The sequence below is a fragment of the Coccinella septempunctata genome, chromosome 2 (assembly GCF_907165205.1).
Source record: "Coccinella septempunctata chromosome 2, icCocSept1.1, whole genome shotgun sequence".
Classification (NCBI taxonomy): domain Eukaryota; kingdom Metazoa; phylum Arthropoda; class Insecta; order Coleoptera; family Coccinellidae; genus Coccinella; species Coccinella septempunctata.
Window position 1 is genome coordinate 36,338,523 of NC_058190.1, and position 20,650 is coordinate 36,359,172.

Here is a 20,650-nt window from a genome sequence, read left to right on the forward strand (position 1 = left end):
TCTGTCAAAGCAAAGTTCAACAAATTCTGATATTTCAAGTTGAATGTCAGTCAATGTGGGTAAAAGTTCAATTTTATGCTTCTCTAAATGCTGAAACTTAGTTTATCAGTGAGAATTAGATTGAAAGGATTTTTTCCCTAACATATATGAAAATGAATCATATCAACCGGGAAAATATGATCGAAACTAATGTTTACTGTTTCTAGGCCTCTAAAGTCGTAACAACTCGAGTTGGTAGCCTTTCACTCTGTAGACTTCTTCGATTATCATTTTGTCGTGAAGAAAATTGAAACTTTCTCAACTAATGGGAAACAGTATATTTCGTACTGCATGAGTACATAATATATACTTCTTACATCACATATCCCAATTTTCTATTTTTGAAATGGATGGAGTAGAATCAAATGCTATTGGATGATGTTATGGAATAATGCACGTAAATTTCAAAAACGATGTAAAAAACATACCTCCATCCCTATGCTTCAGGGATTTTTTATTTTTGTATATTATGAAAACTGCATTTGTATATCGTGCCTTACATAAAAAAAAAAATGGGAAGATATTGTAGTTGTAGAAAAAATCAAGAACGTTGGATTTGGTTGGTAAATTTTTCAATCGTTTTTGAAAAAGCAAATAAACTGTGATATTCAGAGTTACTAGGTTTCGTTTTTTTACTTTTGGAAATTGATAAATGACCAAAGTGAAGGTATCATCATTTCATGAGAAAAAAATTCAGGTATCTACCCATAAACTTAAATAGCAATAACTCAAATGAAACACGAGAAAACATTTATTGAAACAAAAATCTGATGGGAATAAACCCAAAATTTAACAGCCTCATACCTACATACATAAAATCACAATCAACTATAAGATATAAAATAATGATTAATGAATAATTGTGCAAATTCAATATTTCATTGTTTGTGCTTAAAAAAAATCTATTCTTGTATTGAAATTTATGTATTGCTGCAACAATTGCTTAAGTGCAATAATTTAATAGAAATGCATCAACAACCAATATCCATTATATTTTCGCCGTTCACACAAATAACCTTTATAAGAAGAAGGCTTTAGATCAAATATATAAAGTGCCAAACCTTCAGTCTAAGAATATGAAGATTTCAATAAAATGCTTTCTATTTGTCATTTCATTTTGTCAGTGAACGGTTCAATTTTTCCTCTTTCAACTTTAAAACCCGCAACTGTTGCAACAATACATATCTTTTCAATTGTTCATTTGACAACTGTTTTGTTTCATGCGTCTCATATTCATCTAATGGGTTTGCAAGTTTGATTTTTTTAGGTTTATTTTCTTCTTCGTCATCATCAGTAGACAAACCCCGGATCAGTGCACCTACAGAACAATGAAATTCAATTATTTGAGCTTGTTTTCTCTTTAAATATCAGAAGCACTTCCATAGGATTGAAATTTCACAAATACATATTCATGATTTAACTTGAATTGGGTGATTATTAATGTATCATTAAATATTTATCATTTTACATAAAATAATTCCTAGTTATTAGTACTCAGATTCATATTAAATTGAAAGTATTATTATGGGAAATGAGAAACAATTGAAAACTTCAAAGAACGTTTGGTGGACGTGGATTTACATGTTCAATAACATTTGTTAAATGTTGTAATTATAATTCATTTATTTACCTTTCAACCTGATCCTAGAGGGCTTCGATTTACCATCCATCAAATCGAGTATAATATTCTCCCATACTTGAAGATTCATTTCCCTGTTAACCCCACTCTTCAACTGTGTCTTCTCTGTCACTGTCTTTTTCATGTCATCTATCTTCGTTATCAACTCATCACAAGTGATTTCTCGTCCAAACGTGCCCTCGTATAATGTTTTCAAAGATTCTAAAGCGGAATTTTCATTTTTTCTTGTCTTTCGAGTTCTAGAAAATAAAACAGGGAACTTTTTCAACATCAAAGTGAATGCCATTATTTGAATATCCCTACTATCCATACTCTCTTTTTCAATAACAATACAAACACCGTTAATTTTGTAGACACACATGCTCGTTTCAAAAGACAAATCGTTAGTGTATAATCTAAAGGTATCCATTGACGAAATGTGAACAACTCCCAACATGGCAAATACAAATAAAAAACCCAATTTAATTGAAAAGTGTTTCTCATTGAATGTGTCTATCTGATTTGAAACTAACTAGGTAATTACATTCGGGATTATTGTATTTTATATAATTTTTTCGACTTTTTCTATTTACGTTAATATCAGAGCATCCTATTATATTGGCAGGGTGAGTAATAAATATTTTTTATGAATGCGAATATTTTTATTTCATTTTTTAAATTTGTTTTAACACGTAAGAAAAGTTTTTCTTACATTTACATATTAAAATTTCTTCATTGAAGTCTGCGAACTTTTAATTTCGAAATTCTTCGATAAAGTTGCTCCCTACTGTGGATCTGTACCTTATAGACTTCTAATGAAGTTTAGTGTTCCTCATAAATAATAATGGATAAGTATGAGATTTGAGGATCTGTTATTATATTTCATCTTCAATTTCTCGATTCATTTCCTAATTTATTTCGCAAAACATATTCATTACTCATCAGTTATGGTTGACTTGATCTTCTCAGATCATAAAAATTAAAAAATCTTATCGTGTCAATGTACAGGTGGTTTGATATTAGGTATGTATTTTAGAAAAAGTCAAAAATTTACCTAAAATTTCAGAACCCGAGGGTTCTGAAGGGCAGCTAAAATAAGGAACTTTGGTATGACTCATGTAACTTATCAGTCTATCAGATGCGTCTGAAACTGCAGGCTTCGAGGATAAATTTCACCAGAACTTTTTCAAAAAAGCACAGTTTTGTGATTCCAGAGATTTCTTTGATTATCTGAATTTTTCAATGTTATATTCTATGATATGACTTGCGTCAAATCCCATGACAAACATTATCCAATTTATTTCAACCATCATTAGTATCGAATGAAATCGATGAGAATAACGAAAATTTACAATTTTTTCAAGAGGAACGTAAATCGCCTCCTATCCCAGTATCCAAGGAAGAAGCGAAGAGGATTTTAGCATGGAAAGTACCCGCTATTGACATTTACTTCACATCCTACCAATTTTACTTTTTACTGACCCCAATGTTTGTGGGATGAAGATGAAGCTGAGTGATATGTAACTTTTGTTCTGAAGAATTGATATGGATGAAATATCTCGGGAAATTATTTGGTAATACTGTATCAAAATTATCGAAAAACCTTTGTATGCCTCTTTCTTATACATATTTTGTATGATTTTATTTATTTATAATTTATTTCATTCATTATATGCCGAATTTGGGCACCATAATACAATTATTAATTTGACTTATTTTGTCATTCTCTTTTTAACGAATAATAGAAATGATAGAATCATTTTTTATGATATGTGTACCCATTTCTAGTGATGTACTAGTATAATATGTTGCTTCATACATACTGAGGTAGTTATGCCAGTCAGTAAGTTCTAACTTGAGGTGTTTAATCAAACGGAGATCCGAATGGCAAACCATTCTTTCTGCCACTGCTTTTTTGGTTTCTTCTTCTTATTCACATAAATACAAACTGCAGTGGCAGCTAAGTTAACAAGTTCCTCATTCATATTATTTATCAAGATCAAATCACGGTGGATATGAATAGATATTTGCCAATAATTAGACTTGTATATAGAGGGAATTGTCTAGGACAGCCTCTCAGAATAGTAAAAAAAAAACGATCATTGTACAGGGTGGGCAAATTTCGATGTTTTAGCACTACAACTTTCAAACCAAGAGGAGATAGACAAAATCTGATACCCCATTCTCGTTCTATTTTTCTGAGAAACTAACAAGACCAAGAGTAGTAGTCATTTTTGGCCACCTTCTTTTGTTTTCGAGTTACAAGCGAAAATTGGGAAAATGGCGATTTCGAAATAAATTTATATCTCCGCTACTACTGATGATAGAGCTCTGAAATGAAAACATTATACAGGCACTTTTTTAAGTAGAATCCAGTGGCGTAACTGGCGTACTTGCCTTTTTAGCAGGATTTTTAATTACGAGGCTATGACCCAAAGTTATGTTTTTTTGAATAGGAACACTAGAGTCTACATTCTCGAGCGCAGTGGTTTTTTTCTTAATTTGAAGCTGATGATTCAAAAATAACAGAAAAAATATAATCTGACAGTTTCAGCAAGCCGAAGCAATATCAAATATCAGTTTTTTCATCAGTTTTTTTTCAATTATCTCTCCTCCTGAGCTTAAAATTGCTTTCGCATTCATAATAAAAGTTGTAGAGCATAACATTTTCTACAAATTTCGTCGGAAGCAATTCTTTCTACGTTCAAACGTTTTTAGATATGGCAATGAATGTTCATTAGACTGGTGTTCTACATTGACCTTGACCTTGTGTGGCGAAGCTTCTCGCCCTCATCATCCTCTAATTCGAAAACAGTTAAGAATATGTAAAATTGCTTCAGACGAAAATTGTATAGAATTTTACAATCTACAACTTTCATAATGAATATAGAAACGATTGGAGCTACAGAAAGGAATTTCTTTTGAAAAAATACATTGTTATCACCTTCAAACTGTTAGATTAAGAAAATCCCCCCTGATTAGTCTCAGATTAATAAGTCTACGCGTTCGCAACACCGAGATTAACCATCTGTATGAAAATCTGACACGCTCGAGTATGTACAAGTAACGATTGTTTTTGCATTTTCGAAGGACCACTGTAGCCTTGCATCAGGTCCGATTCGTCAGTCTCGTGAAAAGAAGCTTCCTTTGGATCCAATTAAAATATCCTTTAAAAATTTGACAAGCTCGAAAAAATTTTGTTTACCATTTTCAACTCTTCCGTACGGCCAGTCCCACCACGCAAACTGTCCGATTAACGTGAATTTATTATCAGAGACACGTAGGGCATATACAGTATGTTAATCTGACACGCTCAAGTAAGTACACCTGACGATCTTTTTTACATCTTGCGGAAAACCTGCAGACGCTTTCCCCACCGCTAAAAGTGCATACATCATAGAACCTTCTTTTCTTTCTACCATCTAATCTTCAAAATCCAATAGGTCTCCACGACGCTCGAGTAAATCCCGATTTAGCATCGTGGGCTAATCAACTAGAGTGCAATTATGAAGTAAACGGCTTGAGCTCGACGGAATCGATGGCTTGATCGTGAATTTGTATAAGGGTCCACAGATGTCCACAGATGTCCACAGATTACAGAATAAAAGGGTTATGACTCATGACGTGTGCAGACCTAGATCAATGGGTTCGGCGCGATGTTTTCGGCTCCACCGTGAATGGCCAGCTTAACGGTTTCCGTATATTTCCAAACAAACCCCCAGAGACAAGAGTCCCTTTCTCTATGCCACAGATTACAGAGTAGAAGCATCGTAAACACAGAGAGCGGAAAACTACGCTTTCTAATACACAAATGGGTAGATCTTTTCAAGAAGAACGACATGTCTGCGCAAACCTATTTTAGCAGGTAGTCCAAGTTCGGCAAGTTCCCGAGTCGCCGAGCCCTTAGTTCAGTTAAGTTAGCACAGATCTCTGTAATCTGTGTAAGTTAGTTTCGTCAACAACAAAAGTGCTCGTGGACCTCGTGGTCGATCAGATTTGTGTTCTGTGATCAGCATCAGCATGGATCACGATTATAGTTATTCCACAGAAAAACCACATAAGTGTGACTACTGCCGAGGAGAAGAAAGCAGTGACGATGAAGCTGACGATTCTCCAACCATTTACGTTCGACCAATAAGGCTCAATATACGAGGAAAAGTGGAAAGAATGAACATGACTGCCACTGAGGTAATTTTAACTAGATTTGTCTATATTATTCATAAATAAATAATGGTCTAATTGATTAATTTCTTCAAGCTACGGAGGGTCCTCATGTTATTTATCGCTTCACTTGGAACCCCACAAACAAGACTTAGGCGACCCGGTGCATCAAGATAGTGAATTTGATCATGTTCACACTGTTTGCCCTTTACTGATTAAAGACTGAGTATGAGAGCTTTATAGATTTTTTTTTATCCAATAGCTCCCACATTGTTTGAAGGAGATATCGGTTGTTTTATCACTGCTTACTTTTTGTACTGAATTCTGATGCGAATCCCATTCCTCCTCTATCACATTTCTTCCCAAGTTACAAGTGGGTGATTTTAAAATCTACATACACTACACCCACCACCGCAACCAGCCATAACGTGGACACTATACAAAATCATTCTTCAAATATGGGGTTTTAAAATTTAAATCGCTTGGTTTCGAGTTTACGATTTGGCAACAGCACCTACTATACAATGAAAAGAACAATGACCGATCAGCTTGTTTATAAAATAACCGTAGATAGAGGAAGGGGAAGATAACGTAAACAACAAGAAAAGTGTGTCCAACATCTCTATGTTTTTGTTGACATTTAGTGTGCATCTACTCCATGTTTGTTTACGTTTACCCCAATATTTGAATGTTAATTATCGTATTTGTGTTCGATGTAATAGTGTTTCGTTCGTTTTAAGACTTGAGTATCAAGAATTTCGTTGTCGGCATGCCAGGAAATTGTGTAATTTGTGGCAAATATGCCTAAAAAGATAAATTCGGATTGGGGTAAACGTAAACAAAAACAAGTTGATGTTGGAGTTTGGACACAGAGAGTTCTCCTTCGTAGCTGCGCAATGCGGTATCTTCTCTTTCCTCTATCTACGAAAATAACAGATGTGGGCGTACTTACTCGCGAGCTTCAACAGCAACCGGCCATAAAAATCCCATTAAATTTTACGACCTTCCTCGTTCGTCGCAGACAGCCATCTTTGTCTATCTCATCAAGATGATGTGTTTGTTGTCCTTTATTATCAAGGCATATTTCAGTCGATGTTGCCAACTTGTGCAATCGAAATGAAACGCTTTAAATTTTAAATACCCATTTTTATTTTCCATTTATAAGTGCTTGAAATAATTTTTTTTGGGAAACGGTTGAAATGGTTATTTCAAAATGTGACGTTTCAAAGATATTTCATAAAAAATATGTACATCATATTTTCGTCAGAAGGAGTATTCCCTATTGTGAATGCAGCTTTATGGAATTCCAATCGGCTGTAATAAATTGTAAAGTCTACATTAGTGAATTGTAGCAATAACCCTCTGTCTTAGTATTCCTTAGCGTAAGGCATTACCAACTTTACCCCTTGAAGGAGAATCACACAATTTTTCTCCCGCTACAGACCTCCTGTTTGTGTGTGGGTTTCAAGGATATTTCAAGAAAAATCTTTTTCAAAATCAATCATATTACATAAAAAAAAGATCATTTTTCACATTTCTCAGAAAAAAAAACTAAATTAGGCATGCACCGATACCTCCTCTATTTCAAACAGTTTCTATAAAAATAATAAAATAAAAATGAACATGAAAACCAGCAGAAGGAATCTTCGACATTGAAATTCTCTATTATCATTTTGTGTATTGTGTGTAGTATATCTCTATTCTCTTTATTATTTATTAGTGAACATTTGCACGTTCTGGCAACATCAACTAGATGAATCATTTTCTGTCCTGGTATTGTGTAAAGGAAATCAGAAAAAGACGTTAGATATTTCCTTTCAACTTCAATTCATTTCCACCTCAAAAAGTGAGGTGCTACAGACCCCTAAATTTCGACCCTAAAAATAGTCTTTTCTTTTTATCTCAGAATCTGGTCATACCGAGGGTCATACAAAAATCACTGACAATCACACACATCTTCCAGTTTTCTCATTAGGACAATTACGTACAATAAAATAACCAAACTAACCTAACTCTTGAAACTAAGTTGGACGCTATCTAATGAATATATGAACGTTCTGTAAAATGAAAGTATTCTTCATATTTTCTCGTATAATGCACCATTTTCGAGTGATGATGTTAATTTTCAAAGTATCTGTGCAATTTGAAAAATTGGGTACTTGGGCAGAATACAACAAATATCCACAGGTGTGTATTGTCACAGAATTCACTAGTTATTCTGAAATAATTTTGTTTTTCCTGGGGTGGTACAGTTCATTAAGAAAACTTAAAATGGCTATTATTTTATGTTTTCATATATATCTTCTTATCAGGGCCGAATAGGCAGAGGAAAAAAATGTTTCTTTTGACCTCAAGAATCTACTGTTAAAATATTTGTACGAGTCAAAGACTCGCCCTGTATATTATAAATACATATTGAAATAAAAGAATATAAGTGGGTACCAGCATGCACGCTCAATTTGGTGTTATTATCGAAAAAAAAAAATCAAGACTCAATATTTATCGCCAGCGAAATTCCGTAACTCTTTCACTGTATCATAAATACTACTCAGTAAATCAAATGGGATGGAAAATTGAGTATATCCTTTATTTTTCTGATATATTAGGTACCTAACTTATTTCGAATGTTGAAATGAAAATGGTATATTTAATATTTAATGTTTCGAAAATATTCAGTTTTGGGTTTTCTGGTGTAGGAAAGCTCATCGTGAAAATTTAGAATAACTATCTTTTTATCTTGACGTAATCGGAAAGAAATGCTAAAGATAAAAGGTATTTATTTACCTCAAGAATTTAGTGTTAAAATATGTGTACAAATCAAAGAATTACCCTATAGGTCATAGTTGAAAATTTATTGTGTTCAGTGTCATAATTTAAGTTAATTATCAATAAGCAAATATTTGTGAAGAGTTAACGATAGCTCCTTTGGGTGTTGGTGGTAGAAACTCAACCTACAGAAAATCATACAGTTTCTTCAGTTTCATTTGAGAATTTTTATGTTTCCACATTAAACTAGATATCCATGAAAATGTACCAATTCGTATAATTTCATCAAACATATTTTGTAGGTAGTTTATTTGAGTTGATCAAGTTACTGGATGTTGGGATTTTTTTTCAAATCAGAATAAAACAACAGCAATTAATACAGATTATGATCTTTTTTTCAGATAGTCCTCCTTAAGAACCCTTCTCAGTATTTTACCAGAGGCGTTTTTGGGAATCTCGCTAACTAAAGCTATTCCACCTGCTAGTTTTTTGTATTTAGCCACTTTATCATCAACGAATTCAGTTAGGTCCTTAACGTTTATCACTTCGCCGCTCTTGGGCACCACATAAGCTCTCGGCACTTCACCACTGGTTTCATGGGGAATTCCTATCACGGCAGCCTCTAAAACACCAGGAAAAGAACGGATGATCGCCTCAAGTTCCGCAGGCGGCACTTGATTACCCTTGACTTTGATCAGTTCCTTAAAACGGTCCGTTATGAAGAAGAAACCTTCTTCGTTGTAGTAGCCCACATCTCCTGTCCTGAGCCATCCATCATGTGTTATGGATTTCTTGGTTTCTTCAGGTCTGTTGAGATAACCCTTCATAACTTGTGGTCCTTTGACTAGTAGTTCACCTCTTGCGTTGGGTTTCAAGGGAGTGTCATTAGGATCTTGGGGGTCCACAATTTTGATTTGGGTATTTAGTATAGGTCTTCCTATCGTACCTTTGTAGGATGTACTTCCTTCTACTTCATTAGGGTAGAGTGATGTAGCCAGTGGTGAAATTTCAGTTAATCCATACACTGAAATGATGATAATAAAGTTGAGTTACACGATGGAAATGGAGAGTTATGGGTAAATCTGTCCTTATGAAAAGAGAAAGTGGCTTGGGAGGAACACAAATTTTGAATAAAGAGGATGCCGCAAGGACCTAGTCTCGTCCCTCTTATGAAAGTCTCTAAAATTCTCGTTCTCTCGTCATTCATAACTTTTTCTGACAGCGGAATATCAACCTATGTATGCAGGGTGTTTTTGAAAGTGATTGAAAAAAGGGACAGGGTTTCAGGAAGTGCTATTCAGAATTCAGGTCCGCTCATTCAAATATTTATAACCTGATATTCTAAAATCCACAATACGTCAGACGGTAGCGAACATATTCAATGTAAGAGAATTTATATAATGTTTCATCTGAATCTAAACGACTTGATATTTCAGCTGAATATTTCCACAACCAGAAAGATTGTGAATGAAGAGGATGACAAAGAATTTCCTTTTATTAGGGAACCCAAGAAAGTGGTGGCATTTGAGAATTTTATGTTTGCGTGAATTGATTGGAAAAGTTTACTACAGGATCTTCGATAAATGTCATCGTAGAATAAGTTCCCGAAAATTGATTTTTCTATTTTTCATTTGACTTTCCTATACATTGTAAATGTCATAAGGTAACAATAAATACCTAATTATTATTATTATATCAATGTATTAAGATGAACAGCGACAAATACGCTCCAGTTGTCCTGTTAATTGTTTATTCATGTGAAATTTTTGTTCAAAGGTGAAGTTCATCTTGACTTGAAACTTCCTTTAATTCCTTTTACTTATATAGATGCAAGATGACTTTTGTTGAAGAATTTAACATTCTTGTAATTATCTGTGAATTCCTTCGGGAGATACCCATTCCCAACCACTGCATGATATGCATTTCATCTTCGGGTTAATATATTTGAAATCTACAACTCATGTAAAGTATTCAAACTTTAGCCAAAGAAGATAATGGAAATTAACTCTTCTCAAGCTAGTGAATATTATGCTATTATACTGATCTCTTGTATTTTCCATGCAAATAACTGGATTTGGTATGCCTTCAATCAGTTTGTATAAATTTTAATTATGTTCGTCACTTATTTTCCGAAGAGATTCGACATTGTGATAAAATACGTAATAACAGAAACTTTTAGTTAGAACGGGCAACATAGCGTTGATTTAAAACCCAAAAATGTTTTGACAAGCTTCATAACCCCACATTTTCCTACTATACCGACACCGAGTGAAATGTGTCAAATTTCCATGGCCAACCGAGTGCTAAAATAAAAGTAAAAAGAGTATAGATATATAAAGCCTTCTTTTTATACAACTGAATTTTAATGAGTAGCAAAATTCGATTAATTATGATTTGAAATTCATTGGTTTATAGTTAGTTCAAAACTATATAGTGATATATAGTGATTTCAATCATGAAACCCCAACTTTTCTTTCCAGCAAATCCAAATCATTAAAAGGTTTAAATATGCTCGTATAAGAATAATACTCGGAATAATATTACACACGGGCAAAGTGCCTTTTTCGCAGTCAAAACTCAAAACTCATCGATTTTCGCTTCGCGTCTACTCCTGAGCGTTTTTATTCACTTTCCAGCGCTAATTTCCATTTAGAAAGTGTAGTTTCAACGCACTAGTGCAGGAAGCACTGATTTCAGTTCAGGAAGTGAATTTCTCCCCGGCTAATGGCGGAAAGTAATTTTTCCCACACTGGTGCGGGAAAGTGATACTTTGAAACCTGAAACCAGTGAAGGAATGTAGCCGCAGATGAAAGTGGATTCATGCAGCGTTGCTAAAACCTAGAAAAGGAACCAATTCAATTGGCAGATGATCCTGGTCGCTACCTGCCATTAGATTGGTTCTTTCTCAGTTCTTAGTAACGCTGCAATTTTTTTAAGTTCGTCATCTAAATACCTTGAAGCGTTTTGATGTGATTTCCAAACTTTTCGTTGAAGCGTTCTTCATCTGACGCTGCCAGAGAAGCTGCGCCACTCAATATAGCCTTGATATTTCTGAGATATTCCCTTTTTATGCGATCATTCCCGATCATCAATAAAACTGAAAATGAAATGTATAAGTGTAAGACAAAAATGATTCCAAAGGAAATTACCTATGGGTGGAACCAAATAGAAAATCGAACTATTCTGGTAATTCTCTAGCATGGATATGAATTCTCCTTTATTGAATTTTCCAATGGTAACTAATTTCCCTCCATACAATTGAATTCCATTCATCACAACATTGTATCCAAAGATGTGATAGAGAGGTAGGATTGTTGGTAATACTTCTTGGTAGTTATCTACAAATTTTTCATTATTAAATGGTTCGGTCTTGATGAGTGTGTTTTGATGAGGAGTTTATACCACGGAAATGTCTCGCCAATCGTAATAATAATAATAATAATAACATATATTTATTTCAACAATTATCACAGATACATAAATGAAATACAGTGATGAAATTGTGTGAATTGCGTGAGAGTAAGCGAACATTTGGGGAGGAGGTAAGGCACCATCCTTCTAGTATCGTTCGAATTAGAAAATTGTGAAAAGAGTACGTATAAGGCGTAAAGGGGGATAGACTATCAAAATGTGGGGTGTTGCTAGAACACTTGAACGATAAGTAGAAGTTACGAATATTACAATCGTTTCCACTTTCGTCGAAAAGATGGCAGCAATTAACGAACGTGCGTTTTCAATTTCACCAGGATACGAATTGTAGCCAAGGGCGAGACTTTTCTAGAAATTTTTTTATGTAGAAATTCAAAGAAGAGATAATTTCACCTCGGAAAGTTAATAATATGAATTAATATTTGTTCTTCAATTAAAAAAATTACCTATTTTTTTTCCTTTGAACGAATACAAAAATTTTTGACTTTCCGAGATGACGAACTGATTGAATTGAATTATAATGAAACCCCATATAAATTAGTGGTTGTTGACGTAAGATATTCATTTTCTCTTTTTCAACTGACCACCAAAACGGTGTAGACCTCTCTTAATAAATATTTATTTTACGTGCAACATCCAGTTGGAATTTTGGTTTTGTTTTTAATATTTTGTGCGAAATTTCTACCAATTGACATCATTATCATTGTTCGCATAAAAAACAGTCAAACTGCTAAGCAGAGAAATGTTTTTATTGCATTTTAAATTTGAAAATAACCTTTCAGATTTTCTCGTTTTTGCACTGCTTATAATTTTTAATGAAAATTACTGCATACATTTATTTTCATATAACTTTTTTTAATTGTTTTCATGTCGCTTCATTGCGGTGATAAATATTTCGACATAAATGAGTAGGTACTATTCAAAACAACTATAAAGGAAATTTGTTCATTACCTGTAGCGTATTCTTTGAATCGTAATTCTGGATTGTTGTGCTGGATTATGTTGGCTACTAAGTTCGAATGAGTGAGTTGAACTCCTTTCGGTAATCCAGTGGTGCCACTAGAATATGGAAGGAAAGCCACACTTTCAGGTCTCACAGACGATAGCACTAAATCGTCTATTTCCTTGTTTACAAATTCGTGAAAATCTATGCAGCCGTTCATCAGTTCTTGGTCAGTCTAAACAAAATTCGGAATTCCTTATTTTTAATTGTATCGAATTTAGTTTTTTGAGTGCAGGTCTGGTCTGAGTGAAGGTCCAATGGACGTGAACAAAAAAAGAAGATAATTTGAATTACCACAGTGTAGACTCAAAATGCATGAAATATAATGAAGATTGTTTACAAAGGTGAGTATTTTCTGACGGAAGGTGTAACTCGTCGAAATAATTCCAGATTATGGTATTTTATCATTCCTCAAAGTCTAACGCGTAGGTATTCGTTAACTTTTAAGTTTGGACTGGAAAGATACTCCTGCCACATGTGAAATTGTTTAGTATGATTAATATGGTCCAGTACATTCAGGACTATCTAAATAATTCTTCAAGTCATTTAACAAACTTGTTCTATCGTGAAATGGGGTAAAGTAAAACCAGTTGATTCAGAAGAATTGAGAAGCGTGTTGAAAGTGCTCGTAAAATTTATATTATTGATTGATACCGTATTTATTCCCCATTATCCCGACGGGTAAAACTGGGCAGAGGTAAAACATAATAGGGGCGGCTTTGAACAACTTTTGTACATAATGAAGACAGTGGTGAGATTTTGAAATTATATTCGAACTGTAACAATTAATAATCAAATTAATTCAGATGCATAAAATCCGCAGATAATGAAATCAACGAATGTTACGATCTAAATCGAACTAACAAACTACCATCGCTCGAAGTATCACCAGAAATTTCATTTCGTCGACAAAGAGTAGATGCTGACCATGGTTTCGGTCTTATTTGACCTCGTCAGAGCCACAAAACTCATTCGTCAACGAAATGCTATGAATTAGCGGCTCCTTTTATTCCATTTCAGTAGCGGGTATGATGTATATTCTTTGTAACAATTAATTTTTTCTTGATGGCAAATAACCTATGCCAAGTTGACCGAAATAATTTTTGAGTTCGTTGAGAAAAATTAGACACACGACGTATATATTGTATATTCTGAATCAGACAAAAATATGGGACTAGAATATGAAAATAAAACATTAGGTTTATATTTGAAATAATTAAAGTAAATATTATATAACTGAAGTGGCGTACTAAAAAAATGACTACGCCACTGCAACTACATAAAAAAGTGTCTGAAACCTTACAAAATTGGGGCACCAATCCAAAGAGCCGAAAAATGAGTTTTCACTTATAACTTGAATGAGTGATAAGGGTTTGGAGCTTAGCTACTTATGGGAAAGGCCAAGGTCAAGGACTCAGGGTAGAAACCCAGTCTAATGTACATTCATCGCCATATACCTCAAAAACGTTCAAACGTAGAAACAATTCCTTCGGACAAATTTTGTAGAAAACTTTATGCTCTACAACTTTTATAATGAATTTGAAAACAATTTGAAGCCCAGGAGAGGAGATAATTGAAAAAACTGATCTGACCTTTATGGCCAAATTTTATTGTTTCGGCTTTCTGAAACTGTCCGATTATAATTTTTCCGTTACTCTTGAATCATTAGCTTCAAAACGACGTTTTTTTGCAACTTTGGCGCCCTCGTCACGCTTAAATTGTCAGATCAAGAGAATATACGTTTCAACCTTTATTTAACTACCAATAGGGAACTCTAGCGATTTGTCAAAATCGTCGACAGCGTCCGCTGTCGTGGGGCACACAAGCTTTTCCCTCCATGCTGTTTTGGTCGAGTATTGTGTTTTGTGAATGTCTTTGGAAAAAATGTTCTTCCCTACGTTAGATGAGAGTGATTAGACTATAACTTTCTAAGAAATGCCTCTTTAAACTGATACTAAAAAGCTTTGTGTGCCCCCACGGCAATAAACAGTCAGCTGATTTTGACAAATCGTTAGAGTACCCTATATCTTAAACTGACATGCTGGAGAATGTACAATGATCTTTTTTTTACTATTCTGACAGGATGTCCTAGACAATCTACAGGGTACAAAGTATCTCCTCTTATATTAATCTGACACGCTTAAGTAACTCCCGAATTTCCCTCTTGGACTCCCCAACTATGTTCATCTTTCTCAATTCTCCAAGATTCGTGACCAGCTGGACCTTCTCTCGTTCATTCTAGTGAATACTTACTCTCGTTTTAACTACAATGAGGGGTAAGTCCTTCAGAGATTTCTGAAGAGCTTTTTTCACTGTCGGTGCAAGATCGACCTCTGTGATGATCGCTTTAGCGTTGGCATCAACAAGTTGTCTGTGTATTTCCTCTATAAAAAGTATGAAATGTCCTAAGATGATGAATCTTCAAAGAAACTCATTTTACCTGGAGTGAAAACTGGACTCACTGAAGTCACTGTGAGATTAGCCTTCAAAATTCCAAGATTTGCTATGGGGAACTCGGGATTATTCGTGAGAACAATGGCAACCACATCTCCATCTGTCAGTCTCAAATATTTCCTCAGACCTTTAGCGAGATTCGTACTTTTTCTTCTTAGTTCGCCATAATTGTATTTCCTTCTGGTGACTGCGCATTCCTGAATTTATTCATTTATCCAAATTACATCAAACAAGCATATACCCAATTAAAGATGTAAATAAGAAAAAGAACTATCCCAAACCGCGTCGCTGAGGAAAAATTGAAACTCGAACAACAAGAATTATGGTACATCTAGAAACTATCTTTCAATAAAAATAAGATGGAAATGTAATATACATCTGAAAGAGCAACTCTTCTAGTAATAAATCTGAAAATTTTATGGAGCTCGATGCAGCCGTTCGGTCTTGACTATTATTTAATTAATTCCATCTTTTTGGAAATTTTTCAATAGTCAGTATTCGAGTCGTTTTTCTCTCAATAAAAGTAACCGTAGATGGAAATGTTTTACATATTTTGAAAAAGCAACTCTTCTAGTAATAAATCTGAAAATTTGATGGATCTCGATGCAGCCGTTCGGTCTTGACGATTATTTAATTGATTCCATCTTTTCCGAAATTTTTCGATAGTCAACGTTCGAGTCGTTTATCTCTTTCGACACGCGCATCTTAAGTGCCAAAAATTTTCCTCTTTCGGGAACACTGAAGCTGAAGAATTCAGTGCATTTTTCTGTAATTCGAATTTTTCGTTACTCGAAGTCAACGAACTGGACCTTGGAGATTCGACTTGGAAAGATCCATTTCCTCAAAATTCGAATAAATCGTAGTTAGGTACTAGACATTCATGTATTGTGCATAATTCATAATGTGAATAATTAAGACTGTTTCATTTTCATGTTTTTACGAATTTATGCTATTCATTAAAAAGTCGAATTACCAACTGAAAAAGGTCGACATTCAATGCTAAAATCTCGAAAAATACTCTCGGGATGCGCTATTGTTCCTTGTCTAACCCATTGTAAGCCCTCGCCAACCAAATAAATGGTACGATAACATATTAAGCGAATTAAATTTGTATTGTTACAATAATACTTGTATTTAAATTCTTGATCTGCGTGAGAAATTCATTCTGATCGTGTTTTATGATTATTAAAACAAATTATCGTCATCTCACACCAAATTAAAAAATAAATTGCTGCTCCATAATCCATTGTAGATTTCAGTCTAAAGGGGAATGGGGAGAAAAGCTGAAAAAAGTTTTCAGACGTTTCAACCCCTCCCTCTTTGAAAAAATTTCTCAAATCATGTACTCACAATGGCAGTGAAGTTATGAAACTTCTCATGATACTCCTCAAAAAACTCCGGCAAAGAAACATTGGGTATTGCAACATCACTAAAACCGGAATTAACTATGTAACTTTTCGAAATATGGCTCTTAACCCTTTTCTGGTAAGCGCTCAATTTGAACCTAACCAACAAAGTTTTAAATGGGAACCTTCTATGAATCATCTTCGAAATGAATGGAGAATAATACTGGGATCCTTTCAAACTAATGCTATTGTGCTCTGTCTTATCTACGGCTCTGGTTATGACTGATTTGAGGTAACATGATTATTCAATCAACTTCTTTCTCCGAATTGTCATGTAATGTCCACCAGAGTTCCAAAGGTCAGAGCGTAAAGATAGAGATAGAGATAGAAACTTGTTTGAATATGTGGGTGATAGTTAGACTGAAAAAACAGTGGCGGATGTTTCGATTCTTTGAAATATATCTCAATTCTCAAAACACTTGAAATTATAATTATTGGATCATTATTACAGGAGCATCTTCATCTTCATCATTTGCCGCCATTAATATTCACTATTTAACAGAAAATTCAATGATCTGTTAAAAATTCTGAGAATCTTTCGAAGACGCTTAGCGGACATGCAGAAAATGTATTACCTATGTATTATGGCCAGTTGAAACTGGCAATTATGCCTAATCATGAATTTCAACTGGCAATTATGCCTAATCGTGAATTTGAACTGACAATTATTTTACTGAAAATAATTAAATATACATGATTGCCAGTTCATACATGATTGCCAATTCAAACTTGACGACAAACAGACGAATTTCGGTTGAAGATTTCCTACATTTTTTAACCTTGCATATTAACAATTTCTCAGGGCTGTTTGCAAGTATTTTTCTGACAGGGGGTAGAATTCTACGAAGGCGTAGGAGGGCGACATAATACATATTTTAAAAATATTTTTAAAATATTATGTGCACTTCTACTCCTTCGTAGAATTCAGCAGAATGCCTTTTACGAAAAATTGACAAACGAAAGAATTATCAATCATTTTTGATGATTCGTGGCCTTTTCACGAGCATTTTTTACCTTCAGCTCATGTTCCACTGTAATTTGTTACATTTTTTATTTTGGTTTTCACTATAATGAGTCACAATAAGTTAAAATAACCAACAAATTTGGCAACTGCTCAGGATTAGTTGATTTTTTCTTATTTTCTACTTGATCTTAACAGGAAAGTTAATACCTATCATAGATTAACTTCGATCTGAGATTTCGTAATCCGAAGTTAAAACTACCATTAATAATACCTATTAATGGTTTAGTGAAATTCATTGAATGAGAAGAGCTCATCACAATCATTGATCATTGCAAATGATCACTAGCTGAGCCGCCTCTGGTTTGAATCATATAAAAAGTTTATAGCTAAATGTGATGACCCTGTGTAAAATTAACAACTTTTCTCTTATTCGTTTTCTGGATTATTTATTTCTGAAAACATGAAAACTTCATGAAGGAAATTATGTTTTCAAGCTTCTTCTACAGAGGACGCAGATGTCGCAGATAGCAGAGATAAATGTTATTAGAAATAATGAGCTTTTTCAATTAAACAAGATTTAATTTTTCATTACTTTCATAGCTGAATTCATTCGGGAATTTGAGAAATAGCCTCGGAAATAATTGTTGAATTGCTTTTGTAAAAATGTAGGTACTAGCTCTCATTTTCAATCAAATGATTCTCATGGTTGAGAATTGGAAATCAAATTTGGGCGAAGCAAGTAGGTAGGTGTTAACAATGAAACTTCAAAAATGGCCATTAGGCCAATATATTATAGATGAAAATTTGAAATAATTCCTATATGTACATATTTATATATTTTATTTTGTAATATTTATGTATTTCAGTATTTGTCTATCATAAATTTTAGGTTTGCTACAAATAAGGACCTCTATTGAAGAATAGATACAATATGACTGCTTTATTCAGATTTACAGGTATCTGAAGAGGTCAGAGAGAAGGATTCTACTATAAGGTTTATAGTTTATTCGCCACCTAAAAGATATTAGCAGTATTCTAACATAAAAATTAAAGAAATTTTTTAACATGGAAGGACAAATAAAAGTTAGCATCATTTCATTGAATATGGCATTTCTTTTGAAAAAAATCTTATAATAAAACGCACCGTAAAACGAATAACTCATTCATCAAGAAATTCGAAGACGTGAAGTTTGCAAACGTGTTGGAAGAGGGCGCTACATATATTGATATGTAACGCCCTCTTCCAGCACGCTTGCGAACTTCACATCTTCGAATTCCTTGATGAATGAGTAATCATTGTATTACAGATCTGTAATCATTGGATTACAGAAATCTATGTTTGCATTTAAACGAATCTGAGTATATAATATATAGTTTACACGTTGCCTAAGAGATGTCAGCAGTATTATAACATGTAAATTGAAGAAATATTTCGACACAAAAATAGAATTGAAAATTAGCATAATTTTATTCAATATGCGATGTCTTTCGAAAAAATCTTATAATAAAACGCACCGTAAAACGAATAACCAATTCATCAAGGAATTCGAAAATGCAAAGCTCTGAAAGGTGCTGTACGTGGTCGCTATATACATAATAATGATTACAGAAATTTGTGTTTGCATTTAAACGAATCTTTGTACATAAATAACGAATGAAAGATTCGAGAAAAGATTGCAAACGAAAAAAATTAAACGTAGCTAATTGAATAAATTGTATAAAAACTGAGGTTCCTGGTGACTGATATACCCTTTCACAACATATAATATAGGAACGATATAAAAACCTAGTCTGAAAAAAATTAACTTGTTACAAATTTTGTGGAATGAATTTTTCGTATTCGTATCTATATGTGTCACCATACAATATCAATTTGAATCAAGCACTGTAACGTTTCCCTAATGAAACCCTAAATCGCTTTAATTTTAAAGCTTCCTTCAACCCTACTAAAAATGACACTAAAGAAACCTTTAAGCCTAAAGTGACTTGATTATGATAGTGGACGTAAGCAGTAATGTACCCCTCATTGTTTATGTGTAAATGATGTTGTAAAAATTATTAGAATAGGTATTTGAATATGTGCAGCAAAAAATGTGTACCTACCTACTTTTTTTATTTGCAATCAATTGCAATAAATTGAAATATTTGATGAATATAGGTAAAACACTTGTTTATCTCATCGATTTCTTTGTGCATTTTAGCATTTGTAATACATTTCGAGTATTCGTTTTTTTTTAGTTTTGTAATTCGTATTATTCGTGAAACTGAACAGTGATTATTTTGTTTTTCTTGATTATTTTCCGTATCCTGTTTTGTAACCTCTGTAATGAATTCATAAAGTTCTTTTAAGATCCAGTCCAAGCAATACCTAATACCGCAACTATAATTTTAGAATTACCTATTAGTCTGGATTAAATATATCACGTCAGTTTTATCTTTGAAGTCCTCATTTAACTAAACAATTCCGGTGAGAAAAAATAAAATAAATCAACAAAATATTAACAGCAAATATAGGTATACTGAATGAAGTGTTAGTTTTATTTATTTCTATTATTCATTGACGAGAGGAAACTGTATCTACTGAAAGACTCACCCTGTATGGAACATTGATTGAAATAAATTGCCCTGAAACATTTCATTTTCAACAAGAAAAAGCTTTATTGGTTCCTTTAACAATTAATTATCAATTTAAATTCGAGCCCTGGAACTTTATTACCCTTCAACCCAATTCGAAACTCCTTCCCCCTGTATATAAATGCGCCTAGCATGCACGCCCGGCCATTTGCAGTCAATGACAAGGCAAATAACTC

The 20,650-nt window shown here is 33.6% G+C and overlaps 2 protein-coding genes across 2 annotated transcripts; both read right to left on the minus strand.

Moving 5' to 3' along the window:
* Positions 1 to 772: 772 nt before the first annotated feature.
* On the minus strand, positions 773 to 2,131 carry LOC123307352. The gene is made up of 2 exons (XM_044889630.1): positions 1,670 to 2,131; positions 773 to 1,357 (listed from the first exon to the last, which is right to left on the minus strand). Exons 1-2 carry the CDS (start codon positions 2,112 to 2,114, stop codon positions 1,152 to 1,154), a joined length of 651 nt encoding a protein of 216 aa, XP_044745565.1. The 5' UTR covers positions 2,115 to 2,131; the 3' UTR covers positions 773 to 1,151.
* A 6,547-nt stretch (positions 2,132 to 8,678) lies between these two features.
* Positions 8,679 to 17,131, minus strand: LOC123307302 (4-coumarate--CoA ligase 3-like). Its single transcript, XM_044889548.1, has 7 exons — positions 16,821 to 17,131; positions 15,457 to 15,667; positions 15,270 to 15,400; positions 12,966 to 13,191; positions 11,734 to 11,922; positions 11,538 to 11,681; positions 8,679 to 9,608 (listed from the first exon to the last, which is right to left on the minus strand). The coding sequence occupies exons 1-7, from the start codon at positions 17,013 to 17,015 to the stop codon at positions 8,968 to 8,970; spliced, it is 1,737 nt and encodes a 578-aa protein (XP_044745483.1). The 5' UTR covers positions 17,016 to 17,131; the 3' UTR covers positions 8,679 to 8,967.
* Positions 17,132 to 20,650: the final 3,519 nt, after the last annotated feature.